The 15,481-nt window shown below is 36.4% G+C and overlaps 1 protein-coding gene across 1 annotated transcript in view; it reads left to right on the top strand.

Annotated features, from left to right (window-relative positions):
* The window catches only part of TRPM5 (transient receptor potential cation channel subfamily M member 5), a 749,498-nt gene extending 739,571 nt beyond the window's left edge, over positions 1-9,927 (top strand). Inside the window, exon 25 of the mRNA XM_044058928.1 lies at positions 9,656-9,927. Coding sequence (XP_043914863.1) covers positions 9,656-9,768 — 113 coding nt within the window. The 3' untranslated portion in view covers positions 9,769-9,927. The remainder of the gene's footprint in view (positions 1-9,655) is intronic.
* Positions 9,928-15,481: the final 5,554 nt, after the last annotated feature.

The raw sequence follows: 15,481 nt of genomic DNA, 5'->3' as shown, positions 1-15,481 counted from the left end.
GAGACAATTCTGTTGTGTACACACACACAGCTACAATGTAGTGATATGTTGAAATGAAAGTAACTAAAACCCAAGTCAAACACATTCCTGATGTAGATCATAATCCTCTGCAAATGAAATACCTTTCCATCTAGATGAAGTTTTTTTTTTCTATGTGGAAGAGTAAATCTGTTGGGAGAAATGATTACTACTAGAATCATTCACCTCAGTGGCTTCTGTAAAAACATTTAGGTAGAATTACTGTATCTAAATATGCAACCATGCCCAAAAGTGCAGAAGACTTCCTTGTATTCTGCTAAGATAGGATCTTGTACTTCAGCAATAGCAAAATAAGTATTTTGTAGAGAGGCAAGACCTTCTGTACCTCCTACAGTCCCTTATGTCAACATACTAATTCCATAGCTGCAAAAACAATATAGAAAATTAAGACAGACTTTTCCTCATTGTCTGCACCGATGCACTGGTGACAGTGATTTAATTTTGAATAAGGCAATTGCGATTTGTCAGATATATGAGCTCACAGAAAAGCACACTATATGTTTACAAATGAGAAATGCATGCTTCCAGTGTATTCTAAAGCTAATGTTGATAGTATGCAGCATGTGGTTAAAAGAAACAGGCCCAAGCACATGGCAGCAACTGTGAGTCCTGTAACACTCTCTGGGAAACCCCATAGCTTTCCAGCAAATTCCAGAGCATCCACCATCTCAGTGAAGCACAAGGCGAGTCAGCCAACTCAAAGCATGTGCGCTCACCTAACCTCATAGTTAACTGTCATAATTGTGGTGGCAAGCACGTATCTAAAAGAGAAAAGTGCTTATCTTTTTGTCAGCAATGCCACAGATGTAAAAAGTGGAATAATTTCCAAAGATTTTGTAAATCAAAAGAGGCTCATTCTTATATCAAAAGAGAACATTTGAGGAGACAAGTTGATCAATTAGAAAGTGGTGACCCTGTTGATAAACCCAGTGCTAATTGCTATATCACTAGATCAAGTCGCATTTTCAGACCATGTTCCAGATACATGGCAACTTGGACATAAATGTTGTGTTTATTTCTCAGTGTCTGCATAATTGCATGTCTTTTTCAGATGTCATTTTATTGTGGGCAACCCCTAAAGAGGGAGTATGTAGATCAGTAAGTATGTATGTATACCTTTAAGAAGTCTTCCATCGGCTTGCACATGTGTATAAATACTGAGCATGTGTGAGCCAGACTGCTATTTTATAGAAAGCTGTTGAGGTGTAAGTATGCATGTATGTAATGGTCTGTCAGTTAGTCAATTAGTTTATATTTTATTTTACTGCTATCCATCCTGATGTTTCTGTATAATAATGCATATAAACGAACTACCGCGCCTGTTCGCCTTGAATCATAACATAGCACAAGTGACTATATATATATATATATATATATATATATAAAATCACTACTACAATTAGTAGCAGCAGGACTCAAACCCAGACCCTCAGATCAATATTCTAGCTTCTCCACCCAAATCGTTGAGAAATTGCCAATATTTTGAACCTTATACCTCTGTCATACATATGTGTAGGAACATTTATTTTCCATTTTTCTAGGGAAAATAATGCAACAAAATCATTAATTTGTAGTGTGTATTAGAAGAAAATGTGTTATTTTTCTGTAATCTGGCATTTTAGATCTGAGCACTTACACAACACAGAAAAACACTACGCCTCACACATACAGCTTGCACGGCCAAACCATTAATAGAAAAGACACAAACGGCCAGCATATATAGTCCAATGCTTTATTAAGCAGAAAACCAGGAACATAAAAATGTCCCAAACATAACTCCAACCTCAGACCGGTTTCGGCAATATGCCTTCTTCAGTGAGTAAAAAACATGTCTAAACCTGAGCATCATAATTATTTATATCATACATCAGTCAGCCTTAACCAATGGTATCATCCAACCCCTTTGATGCATATTCATGAGCCCAAAGAACTGCTGACAAGAGCTTATACAGTCATATATGTAACAAAGGTAATAAACAAATATAATTGAAAATGCAAAAAGTATTTACAAATATGGATGTAGATACCATGAGTGCACGTCTTAAGATAATAATAATCAAATCATAAAGATGAAAAAATAGTAAAAATAAACAAAAGATGTTATATAAATGCCATACAAACATAATTCAACCTAGTCTAAACCCTGTCCACTAAACATAGACCAATCTATATACCATTCAAATTTAACAACCCAATCACTCCATATAAGCATATATGTACATATATATATGTGTACCATATTAAAAGAGGAAAACCACATTGGTAGTCAAAAAATATATATAGTGTGATGATTCAGTTATGAATACAACCCATTTGTAACATGAAAATTGAATGGAGCTTCTCATAGCCTTGTACCTATAGGACAAAAAGCTGAATGAAAAAAATATTCATTATAAAAGGTCATTTATACCAGGAGAGAACAAAGCTCCAAGATGAATAATCCAATATTTCTCTTTAAAGCTTAGTGCATTCTGCCATCCCTGTTGATGGCTTCTATCCCCTATAATCCTGTCAATGACAGTGAACATGAACCTGGCTGAAGGATGTTTAAGTGTATGTTGAAAAAGTTCATTAGTTGGCTTTTTGTTTTGTATGTCACTCCTGTGTTCCCCTATTCTAATATGTAGTGAACGTGAAGTTTTGCCTACATAAAAGGCTGAGCACTGGCATGTCGCTAAGTATATCACCCAACTACTAGAACAATTCCCAAAAATTCTCAGATCATAAACTTTACTAGTATTGGCACTGGTAAATTGTTTGGTTTTATTTACCTGAATACACGATATACAATGCCCACACGGAAAGGTGCCCAAAAGCTCATCCCCCATAATGGTGAGTTGTTTATATTTTGCTCCTCCACTATCCTGATGTTTATAGTGTGAAAAAAGAGAACCCAATGTTCTACCCCTTCTATAGGAAAATTGGCATTTGTCACCCAACCTCTCTCTTAAAAAATCATTGGCCAATAGAATATTCCAATTGTCATTGAGAACCTTCCTAATAACCTGATGATTCCTACCATATGTGGTTATAAATCTCAAAGTAGAATCGTGCATAGTAGGTGAGTGGTCCCTATATTCTAGCAATTGACTTCTCTGCTGTTGACCCGACCAAATCCTAGCAGATAGAATATCAAATGGACGATATCCCCTTTCTAAAAATCTATTAGTTAGATCAATAGTGGCATCCTGATAATCCCTTGCAGAGGAACTGATGCGTTTGATCCTCAAAAATTGGGATTTGGGAATATTTTGGACGGTGTGGCGTGGATGCATACTAGATGCATGGAGTAACGTATTATATTGTGGGTATTTACGGTGAATCTTCGTACCAAGAGTATTATCAGTATTTCTATAAACAGTAACATCAAGGAAGTCAATCTGATTCAAGTTGGATGTAACCGTAAATTCAATTCCCCATACGTTACTGTTAAGATATTCCATAAATTCACGTAAATACCCTGAATCCGCACGCCACACCATCCAGCAGTCATCCAAGTACCTGCGCCATATGTCCATTTCCACCATGTAGATATTGTGTGATGGATTATAAATAAGGCATTCCTCCAGGTAGGCCATAAACAGGTCAGCATAAATGGGTGCAAAAGAAGCTCCCATAGCCGTCCCCTGGAGTTGCCAATAACATTCCCCTTGAAAATACACAATGTTTTTATTCAGTACATGTTCGGACATACAGATGATTAGTGTATTGAAACCTGGTGAGTATAGATCGGCTTTCTCTAACCAAAATTGTAAAGCTTGCAAGCCTGCCCAATGTGGTATGCTGGTGTAAAGGGATCTAACATCCAGTGTGCACAATAACCACTGTGATTCAATTTGTGTATCCTGGATAATTTGTAAGAATTGTGTAGTGTCTTGAATCCTGGCTCTCACATGTTTCAATAGAGGTTTTAACTGCTGAGTTAGAAATGCCGATAGTGGTTCCGTGAGTGAGCCATGCCCTGAAACAATCGGTCTACCAGGTGGGGATGTAAGAGATTTATGTATTTTGGGAAGCAAGTATAATATTTGTTTAGATGGATCAGTAACTGTTAAATGTTAGGCTATACTGCGGGAGATGATACCCTCTTCAACAGCTCTGTCGATAAAGGCATCAATTTCTTTTTTGAATTTAGGTGTGGGATCTATGCCCTTAGACATATAACATCTAGTGTCAGATAACTAACGAAGACCTTCCTGAATATAATAATCCATATCCAAAATGACCGCCGCTCCACCCTTATCTGCTTGAAGAATAACAATCTTGTTATTTTCTTTGAGTTCCATCAGAGCCTTCTTTTCAGTAGGATTGATATTTTCTTGCAGAATTTGGGATTCAAAAGGTGGAAAATGGAGATCCCTTAGTACCGCTTGTTGAAATGTTGCTACATACTTATTCATAGGGGGCTGAAATGTTGATTTCTGAAATCTAAATTCAGTAGATCTTTGAACATTATCTCTATTTGGATCTGAAAAAAATATCTTTAAATTAAGGAAACAACAAAAATCCAACACATCTACTGCAGTTTGATATTGATCACAAAAGAAACTGGGTACAAATCCCAAACCTTTATTCAAAAGTCTTTGTTGGTCCGCAGTTAACACAGTATCAGAAAGATTAAGAACATTATTACACTCTGTATCCCCTATTTCAACAGAACTTGGATCAAGCCATCTAATGAATCTGTGCCTATACCTGTTGGTATGTTTGCGCCCCCCTCTATGTCTGTTACCCCTTCTAAAGGGATTGCAGCATTGGTTTGTTTCTTGGCAGGTGATTCTACAGATGGAGTACCTTCACTATCAGTAAGAGAGGACTCATCACCTGAAGTACTGGTATATGACCTATCACTATGCTTTAAAATAGACCTGGGCCTTTTCCTTGTCCCCCCCTGTTCACACTTGGACTAACATCCTTGAATCTAACTGATCTTTGTATTTCAAAAGGTCGTCCTCTACTATAGTCCAAAACATCCCTGTTGAATTTTTTCACCTTTCTGTCCTTGGTTATTTTATCATAGGTTGTTAATTCTTTGGACAATTTGGTTACCATACTTTCATAATTAGTAGAAGATTCAAATTTCTTACATTCAATACTTAGATTCCTAACTTCAGAAATGTTATTGTCGATGGCCCTTTCATAATAAGAAGCCAGTATCCTGACAAAGGCCATAGATCCATCTTGTACCGCTTGATTCCATTCATCGGTCAACCTCTGTTCAGATCTGCTGACCATTGGTCTTAGTCTAATACGAAGACCCCTAGGAACCAGATTTTTATGCAAATATGCCTTAAATAACCTCAGATGCCAAATATTAGCCCGTAGCCCTTTAAGGCCCTTTTCCAAATTTGAAAACACTGTTTGACATCCGTCTTGTATGTTAATACTACTAACATCGGAGTTGCTGCTTGGGATAGAATCCAGACCAAATACTTTAATATCCTCCCGATCAGCACACAACCCCTCAAGAATGTTGTCCAGGTCCATAATATTAGTAAAAGTATACCAAATTGTCCAAAGAATAAATTTGGCACCAAAAATAGCTTCTATAAAGTAACCAGGATAAAAATATTAATAAATCACTAGAAAAAGCAAAGTGAAAGCATAAATTAAGGTGTAAGGACAAGAATAAGGCCCAGCTATTATAGATCGCAAGGACAGGTCACACTGACTAACCAGAAATAGATATCAAAACACGTCCTTATACTGTATGTTCAGATTTCCACACCGTATTGTTGCAATATTTGCCACCCGGCCAAAAAACCTAATCCGTTATAACATATCACTGGACTCACACCAGATGTATATTCATATAGCCTATAGTTAACATATATAAGCCCAAAATAAATCTCTAATGACCAAAAGACCATTAGGATATCAATAATCCTTATACCAGTAAATCACTGTTGTGCCCACTGATCCTATATACCCCTAGTGTATGCAGTTAAATATGTTTAAGAGTCCGTTAGGCTATTCCTTAAACAGTGAGTCAGAGCAGGACCAACACAGGTAGAACCAAAGATCCTGTTAGATATACATTAGTGTAACAAGGCTATTTCTCCAAAGACATATAGGCAAAGTACAAAAGCCTAATGGCAATTGTAATATTTTAGTAGACCATAATGGTAAAGGCCCAGTTAAAAAATGACTTGCACCAGCCAACTTCTCAATAAACATCAGCAAAAGTTGTTCAAACATGCATCAATGGTATATAGCCAACTCCGGGTTTGTTAGTTATATAAAAAAAGCAATAAATCAATCGACTAGATTAATGAACAGACTAGTGAATATTTCAATGAAAAAATGATAACATTACATTATATTCATACTGTATTGAATCCTAGTCACATATTGATCCCAAAATGAACCTATAAATCCCCTTTAAGTACACCTTTGACCATTGAATTTATGGGAAACTTCCTTATAACACGTTATCGATGTTGTTAACATTCTGATGAATATCCCAAGGAATCGAAAAAAATAATATAGTCAAATGACATTCAGAATCATTAGATATTGTGCACCATTCACTCAAAATGTCCCGGTCCACATGTCCAAAATAACTTTCCAAGATTTAGATATCTCAATGACCATAGAAAAAGGCCACGTAGACATAGATATTAAAAACCTTAAATAACTTTCAAAAATATTATCCACAGTGGTACCAAACAGCTGTCTAAACCATTAATGTTGACCCTAAATTGTACATCAATATAGAAAAATGATCCGTAGTTAGTCAAAACCAACCTACTAAGCACCTGACATATTCATATATCGGTAAAATTATAAAAAATACCTAACAACATCCCATAACTTTTGATATTCATCTGTATACCCAAAAAGGAATTTCACATACATACAAATGCAAATAGGAAAATCCTATACAGTATGTAATGTATCATAAATGTCCCGGTCCCCCAAACGAACCATGGGTGGGTCCCATAGATATGTTGTTAATAGTTCCACGACAGTCCATGTAGGCCCAAAAAGAACGTGGCTATTGAAAATCTTTAGCGACCCACAAATATAGTTGTCCACAACTAAAGTACTGCCAAAATCCATTCCAAAAAGGGAATACCAGTTACCAAATATGTCTTCCGAAAAGTCTGCCCGAAACAAAATATACCACCAAGTGTAATGATATCACCAGTACCTTTACGACGCTGCTATAAACTCCCCATGTATCCATCCAAAAATGCCAACCACCAAAACATCACAAAAGTTAAAAAAGAAGCGTAGATATATCCACAGCAAAGCGACTGATGAGATAACTTGATAAACCAAGTGAGGAGTCCTCTCCTACCGATAGCGAAGGCTAAAACGCCAACAGCGAGAACCAACAAGACCAGAAAAACACTACGCCTCGCACGTACAGCTTGCACGACCAAACCATTAATAGAAAAGACACAAATGGCCAGCATATATACTCCAACCCTTTATTAAGCAGAAAACCAGGAACATAAAAATGTCCCAAACATAACTCCAACCTCAGACCGGTTTTGGCAATATGCCTTCTTCAGTGAGTAAAAAACATGTCTAAACCTGAGCATCATAATTATTTATATCATACATCAGTCAGCCTTAAGCAATGGTATCATCCAACCCCTTTGATGCATATTCATGAGCCCAAAGAACTGCTGACAAGAGCTTATACAGTCATATATGTAACAAAGGTAATAAATATAATTGAAAATGCAAAAAGTATTTACAAATATGGATGTAGATACCATGAGTGCACGTCTTAAGATAATAATAATCAAATCATAAAGATGAAAAAATAGGATGTTTAAGTGTATGTTGAAAAAGTGCATGTTGAAAAAGTGCATTAGTTGGCTTAAACATCCTTCAGCCAGGTTCATGTTCACTGTCATTGACAGGATTATAGGGGATAGAAGCCATCAACAGGGATGGCAGAACGCACTAAGCTTTAAAGAGAAATATTGGATTATTCATCTTGGAGCTTTGTTCTCTCCTGGTATAAATGACCTTTTATAATGAATATTTTTTCATTCAGCTTTTTGTCCTATAGGTACAAGGCTATGAGAAGCTCCATTCAATTTTCATGTTACAAATGGGTTGTATTCATAATTGAATCATCACACTATATATATTTTTTGACTACCAATGTGGTTTTCCTCTTTTAATATGGTACACATATATATATATGTACATATATGCTTATATGGAGTGATTGGGTTGTTAAATTTGAATGGTATATAGATTGGTCTATGTTTAGTGGACAGGGTTTAGACTAGGTTGAATTATGTTTGTATGGCATTTATATAACATCTTTTGTTTATTTTTACTATTTTTTCATCTTTATGATTTGATTATTATTATCTTAAGACGTGCACTCATGGTATCTACATCCATATTTGTAAATACTTTTTGCATTTTCAATTATATTTGTTTATTACCTTTGTTACATATATGACTATATAAGCTCTTGTCAGCAGTTCTTTGGGCTCATGAATATGCATCAAAGGGGTTGGATGATACCATTGGTTAAGGCTGACTGATGTATGATATAAATAATTATGATGCTCAGGTTTAGACATGTTTTTTACTCACTGAAGAAGGCATATTGCCGAAACCGGTCTGAGGTTGGAGTTATGTTTGGAACATTTTTATGTTCCTGGTTTTCTGCTTAATAAAGCGTTGGACTATATATGCTGGCCGTTTGTGTCTTTTCACTTACACAACACAGCCTGTATTATACTACTAATAAATACTTTTTTGTGTCTTTTAGCTTTTCCCGGTTAGGGGTCGCCACAGCAGAACTCCGGTCCGCTAATGTTTGGTAGTGGATTTTTACGTATATATATATATATATATATATATATATATATAGATAGATATATAGATATAGATATATAGATATAGATATATATATATATATATATATATAGATATAGATATATATGGGCCCCCTTCAGAAGATCAAATCTGTGGTCAAGACCATTATGATCAACTTTCTGAAATTTTGAAGCTTTTGAATGGAGATCATGGTACTGTGAGGATAGGGGAATTTACCCTTTCCTCCACTGTAGTGTGATCACAGAGTTGGTATACATAATATGCAGGAGTGGGGGGTGTAGGCCCCTGCAAAAACATACATTTTTGTTTTCTATCACTTGACTTTTCCGAAAGTTGACCAAATGAAGTATGACTTTTTGTTGAGTCAATCTTCTGAAGCAGATCATTATATATGGGTTGTGGATGGCTGCATGGATATATAAGATTTGCACATAAACAGATCAGAGAGAACAGAGGAAGAGCAACTATACTTTTATACTTATTTACATTTTTAACACCAGGTAAGTAGATTAGTCCACAGTCCTTTTTAAAGCCAAGAACAAGTTTTGCTATGAAGGACATATGGAAGTAAGTAAAGAAACTTATCCCAGCCTTCTCCTGAACAAAATATTCAAGTAATCAGGCAGTGTTGGAAAGGAGGGAGTCGCTAAACTGTTACACCTGTTAGAAATGTTTATATATACAGGGAGGGGGAGGCTTGCTGTGTTTTGTTGTCATTTCATGATTTGTACAAAACAGAGAAAAGAGGGTTGATGTCTTTGCTGATCTCATGACTTATGATTTATTCTGTGTTTCAAAGGTCCTGCAGCTTCTTACTGTAAAACTTCCAAGGCCAGCTTAACACATGACAGAAGCATGGACAACAGCCAGAGAGACCTTTTTCACGCTGAAATGACGTTTATTGATGAATGAGCACTGCCTAAATTAACATTCACAGTAAAAATGGACCTAAGCTTAAATTCAAAAGCTGAAATTGAAAACATTTTACTTAATACTCTATGCTTAATTTATGTAATGTGTTACCTTCCAATAATACCTGCCATACAAGAATGTTAATTTTAAAAATTACTTATTTTCCACATAATTAACATTCATTGCTACAGTGGTCACAAATTATGAATGCTTATTCCTGAAGAAAATGTTTTTTTTTGTTTTGTTTTTTTACAACCAGATCTTACTTGGGGTGAAATAAGTTAATTTATATCTATGTAGTTAACTGTGGGAAGTTCTAAAATGTATGCTTCCTGTGAAAATGCGACTTTAAAACCTTCCTTAAAAGATCCATTCTATAACTAAAACTCATGAAGGTAAAATACCTAATTGGAGAATATTTGATAAAATAAAGGTAAGGCAGAAATTAACATTTGAATGGCTATCTGACAGTAACAACATTGAACAGTTAGGTTAAATTGTCTTATTATATGAATACTGTTTACTTTTAGTTAGGATATGAAATTTTGCAAAACTGTTGAATACACAGTCATGAGTAGATTCTCAGGGAAACAGCAAAATTTATTTCTAAAAAAAAATAATTTAAATAAAAGATGCCTTAACATTAAAATACACAAAGAAAGAAAATGTTGTATTTACATTTTATATGTACCTTAAGGATGTTTTTGTTTTGCTAATTTAGTAGTGATGTTGGCTATTTATTGTTTTATGTGTAATTGGTATCTGCTTTTATATCTTTAAATGAGTGTTATATTACATTTTATTTAAATAAAGTAAAGCAAGCTTTTTAAAGAATCCAAACTATCTGATACAGACCTGTGGTGGCTTTCATTTTGGTTAAGTGGATGCTCATGCAGTTATCATTATAACTGCACTGCCTACTCATTTGGTAATAAAATGCAAGTGAATGTTTTGTTTTCTCTCAGAAGGCTTTTGCAAAAATAATAATAAATATATTGCTATATTGAGCATTGTCAGTAAGACAGCATACATACGTCTAAAACAGAATCATAATTTCTAGAGCAATGGTTCTCGTACTTTTTCACGCCGTGGCATAATTGCCAATTTAAATGTTTGAAGCAGCACATTCCTCTTCCTAAGTAAGTCATAACAAAGATATACTTTATGCTTGTCATTCATGTAAGCCATAAACAACGTTACTACATCAACAAAAAGATAAGGGGGCATTCATGAAGGTACCTCAACATGTACATCTTTGTGTGCATGTCACTGTACCCTTTTGGCATTCAGCAACTGCTCTAACATAGTGCTACATGTGATTTAACACAAAGACATGCAGCACCACACAGGGCTGGTCCTCTGGCCATGCTAATGAGGCAGTCCAGGGACAGCCATATGCTAATTAGCCATAGATATCACTCACTTCGTGCCTCTGGCTATAAAAATATCTCAAATTCAAAAGCTGATAAAATCTTTTGACATCCATAACAAGTGAATGCTGTGAGGTATAAAAGAAGGAATAAAACCCAAACCTTTATTAAGTAGATTCAGTCTGTCACAGGAAAGGTTTTTTGAAGACAAATTCACCACAATCTGAATTTCATCAGTCTCATTATCAGCAGTTGGTGCAAAAATACAAATCCCTTGCTACAAAGTTTTTCTTTATGATGATGTTGATAATAACCAAAAGGAATCTGTGCCTAGATTCCTTACCACATATGGGTCAAATACATTTAAATTAAGGAAGTAATTAACAAACATTGGTACCTCCTGAAAACTGATCCATTCTTTGAACACTGTTTGGATGGTTCCTGCCATTATGGCTACCGTAGGGGTAAGAACTTGGGTGAGTATTTTCATCATTTAAAAGAGATGTGATTGGACAAAATAAAATAAGAGCTATTAGATCATGAAGAAGTACGTTGTGTGGGAATTGTATTTATTGTAAAATAGTTTCCAGAACCGGATCCCTGTCACTTCATCAAAGTTCCAAAGCTCTGGAGACCATATGTCTGAAGTTTTCGAATGCCGAACACGTTTTATTGAGCTCGCCGTGCAGTGCAGAACTTGGGATTTGCCATTTTCCTTGTTGTAGTGCAATCTCGGAGTTGGTATATTTAAGTAGCAGGGGGTGCAGGGAGGCTTGCCCCCTGCAAAAATGTAAAGGTAGGTTGTTTTATTTTTTTGTGTTTTCTTATTGCTTTGAAGTTCCAAAACTTTGGACATATGGTCTTTAGAGTTTTGGAACTACGATGAAGTGATAGGGATCCTCCAGAACCAAGTCTTTCACATCGGTGAATACCCCGAAGGTATATGATATTAGATATCTGATCACTTGCAATACGGAATGGGTTATTTATATGATGATCTGCCAATGTGGAACATTCTACATTGGTCAGACGTCAAGACCCTTAAGACAAAGAATTGTAGTTCATTTGATTGATATAAATTGTAAATGCCCTAGGAGTGCTTTATATAAACATATGTTAGAACATACAACTGCACATTTTATTTCTGTAGGCATTGATATGGTAGTAGGTGAGGGGTAATCTATTGCATCCAAACATAAAATTCTGTCTAATAAAAGAGGCTGTGGACTACTAATTTAGGAGCACTTTTTAAGCCAGAACTTAATGAATATTGCTGATGTAAGTGGCTTTAAGCAATCAGTTTTTTGTTTTTGTGTGTTTTTTTGAATGTGTACATGGGTATGATTTTTTAATAATAGGTATATGCATGTGTATATTTTACACATGCATTTGTTAATATTTCTGTGTGTGTGTGTTTATATTATTGATAGTATAGTTATGGTGGATAGTGATCATTATTTTTGTTTTTTATTTTGCTGTAGCCTCTTCGTTATGAATATAGACAACTCGCTGGTTCCACTTTATGCAGTATGTTAGAATAATTTGTACTGTGCCTTTAAGTAAAGTCTTTATTAGCTACATTGTAGTGACTTTTGGATTAACACTGATGACACCAGTGGGCGAAGCTGGTTTGCGTGTTTACTCACTCTTGGAGCTTTGAGTTTGCCATTACACTGTCAGAAATATTAAGTTATGTTATATTAATGCTGGAACTTGTTTGAAACCCGTGGTTGGGTTCAGTAATAAAGTTGCCACGATTTGGAATATTTTGAAGTGCTGGATCTTTTTGAAGTTTGCTTTTCATATCCTGTTCCATGCACAATATAAAAGTTACATACATATTCAGAGACAGCTTAATTGGAAATAACAGTTTTCAGCAGAGAATAAATCTCAACAGTTTTAAATGCTTATGGAGGAAGATACTGGTGAATGCAAAATAAGATTAGGAGATTGATATTTAGTAATCTGAGGTGAGGATTTAGTAGAGGTAAAGTAAGGTAAAGGGGGTTAGCCTGGAGAGAGGTGGCAGGATAAAGTGGGAGGGATGGGCTGAAGAGAGCAATTGCATTTCCTGTTTTGATAGAGATAAGAATGTAGGTGTTTTTTGAAGTTGTTGAGGTTGGTACAGGATCTTAGAGTTGAGGGCAAGGCATTCCATTTTTTGGCTATAGTAAAGGATGAGAGTAGTTTACCTGCTGTGCACTTTGGTTTTTGGATGGAGATTAGGTTTTGGTGGGAAGATCTAAGTGGTGTAGGGGGGAATAAGGTTGTAGAATGTTAGAGAGAGCAGGGCAGTTGGAAGGGTGGAACAGTAATTTGTGGGCAATTGTGATTTGGAGAAAGTCAAGGTGGTTGGGGAGTTCGAGCCAGTTTAGGGAGTGGAGGGAGTGGAGGGAGGAGCAGTGATGTGAGCAGGATTTGGCATTGGTGGCAAATCTGGAAATTTTGTTGTAGCATTGTTCCAGTTTGGAGGTAAGTGAGAAAGATAAGTTTGTGAGGAGGGGAGCGCCATACAGAAGGGATGGAAGAAGGAAGGAAGAGGTAAGGGTGAGTCTGGTGTGAGGAGAGAGGAAGTGGTTGTTTCTGTACAGTAGGCCAAGTTTTATGTGTGTTTTTTTGATGTTTAGCTGGATATGGTTATGAAATTTTAGTTGGTCATCAATGGTAATGCTGAGAAGCTTGGTAGAGGGTACAATTTCAATGTTGGAGTTGTTAAGGCTGCTAATTTGAAATGAGTCCTTATCCAGAGAGGAAGATTTGGTAGGAGAGAAGAGGATGATCTTGGTTTTGTTTGCATTTAGGGCAAGATGATTTTGGCACATCCAGTTTTCAGTGGTAGAGAAGGCATTCTGTGTTAGGGTTTTGAGTTCAGTTAGATTGGGGGCACAACAGATTAAAGTGGGATTATCTGCATATTGCACAATTTTGGTGTTAGGGATGGCTTTGTGGAAGTCGTTAATAAAGATGTTAAATAGTAGAGGGCCGAGTATGGAGCCTTGGGGTACTCCTGTGGGGGTAGGAAGGAAGGAAGGAAGGAAGGAAGAGGTGGCATGGCCCCACTTCACAGCTTGGGACCTGTTAGAAAGGTAGCTAGAGAACCAAGATAGGGATTTCTGACAGAGGTTGAGATTAGAGAGGTGGTTTAGAAGGTGTGAATGAGAGATAGTGTCAAAGGCTTTGGATAGATCTAGAAGAACAGAGGAGACTATATTACCGGAATCACGTGCAGAGTTGATAGAATGCAAGAGAGATAGAAGGGCGGTGGTAGTACTGTGTCCAGGGCGGAAGCCGTGTTGAGTAGGAGAGAGAAGTTGGTGTTTGGTAAGGAATGGCAGGAGCTGAAGGTGTATACATTTTTCAAGTATTTTGGAGATAGGGGAGAGGATTGCTATGGGGCGGTAGTTGGAGACATTGCAATTTTTGCCTCCTTTGTGGAGAGGCAAAATGAAGGCAGAGCACCATAGTTTGGGTACATAGGATTTGAGTAGAGACCTATTAATAAGGATAGAGACAGGTATGGCAATAGTGTCAGAAAATATTTTTAGGAAGTAGGATGGAATGCTGTCAGGGGCATTAGAACAAGGCTTTAGTTTGTGGAGAAGTTTCCTTATTTTGTTGGTGGATACTGGTTTGAGTTTGAAAAAGGGGGCAGGAGATAAGTGAAGTGATGATTGAGCAGGGAGAGGGGAAGGGTTGTTGCTGGTGAAAGTTTTGGTAAGTTCTGGGATAGTGGAGGTGAAAAATTAATTGAAGAGGGAGGCTATTTCAAGGTCAGATTTGCTGGTGTCAGGGGAGGGATTGTTTTTTGTACCTGGTTTAAGGAGGGAATTTATGGAGTTCCATAATTGTTTGGGATTTCTTACATGGTTTTCTTGTAGTTTGGAATAGTAAGACTTTTTATCTTTAATGACTTGTTTTTTGACTAGGTTTCTTAACTGCTTATATTTAAGGAAGGTTTCTGGTTGCTTGAGTTTAAGGTGGGCTTTCCAAGTTTTATCTCTTTGTCGCATTAACTTTTTTGTGTCATTAGAGAGCCAGGGGGAGCTATTTGTTTTGACTCTTTTTGTTCTAATGGGGCGTGGGAGATAAGGACAGTTAGGAATGCAGAGTTGAAGAAGTCAACAGCTTAATCTAAAGGTAGTGTTTTTAGGGGGTTCCAGTTAATTAGTTTTAGAGAGTCAGAGAAAGAAGTGGGATTGAAGTTAGATAGGTTACACGTTTGAATGTATTGGTGAGAGTGAGGGGAGGAGGGAGTTGCTCGAATAGCGAAAGCAGGGAAATGGTCTCCTAATGGGTCAGGAGAAATGCCTGATTTTACAATTTTATTAGGATGAGATACTAGG

Source organism: Protopterus annectens, chromosome 17.part0, assembly GCF_019279795.1.
Source record: "Protopterus annectens isolate FY-2018-M chromosome 17.part0, PAN1.0, whole genome shotgun sequence".
NCBI lineage: Eukaryota > Metazoa > Chordata > Ceratodontiformes > Protopteridae > Protopterus > Protopterus annectens.
This window is presented reverse-complemented; position numbering and strand designations above follow the sequence as displayed.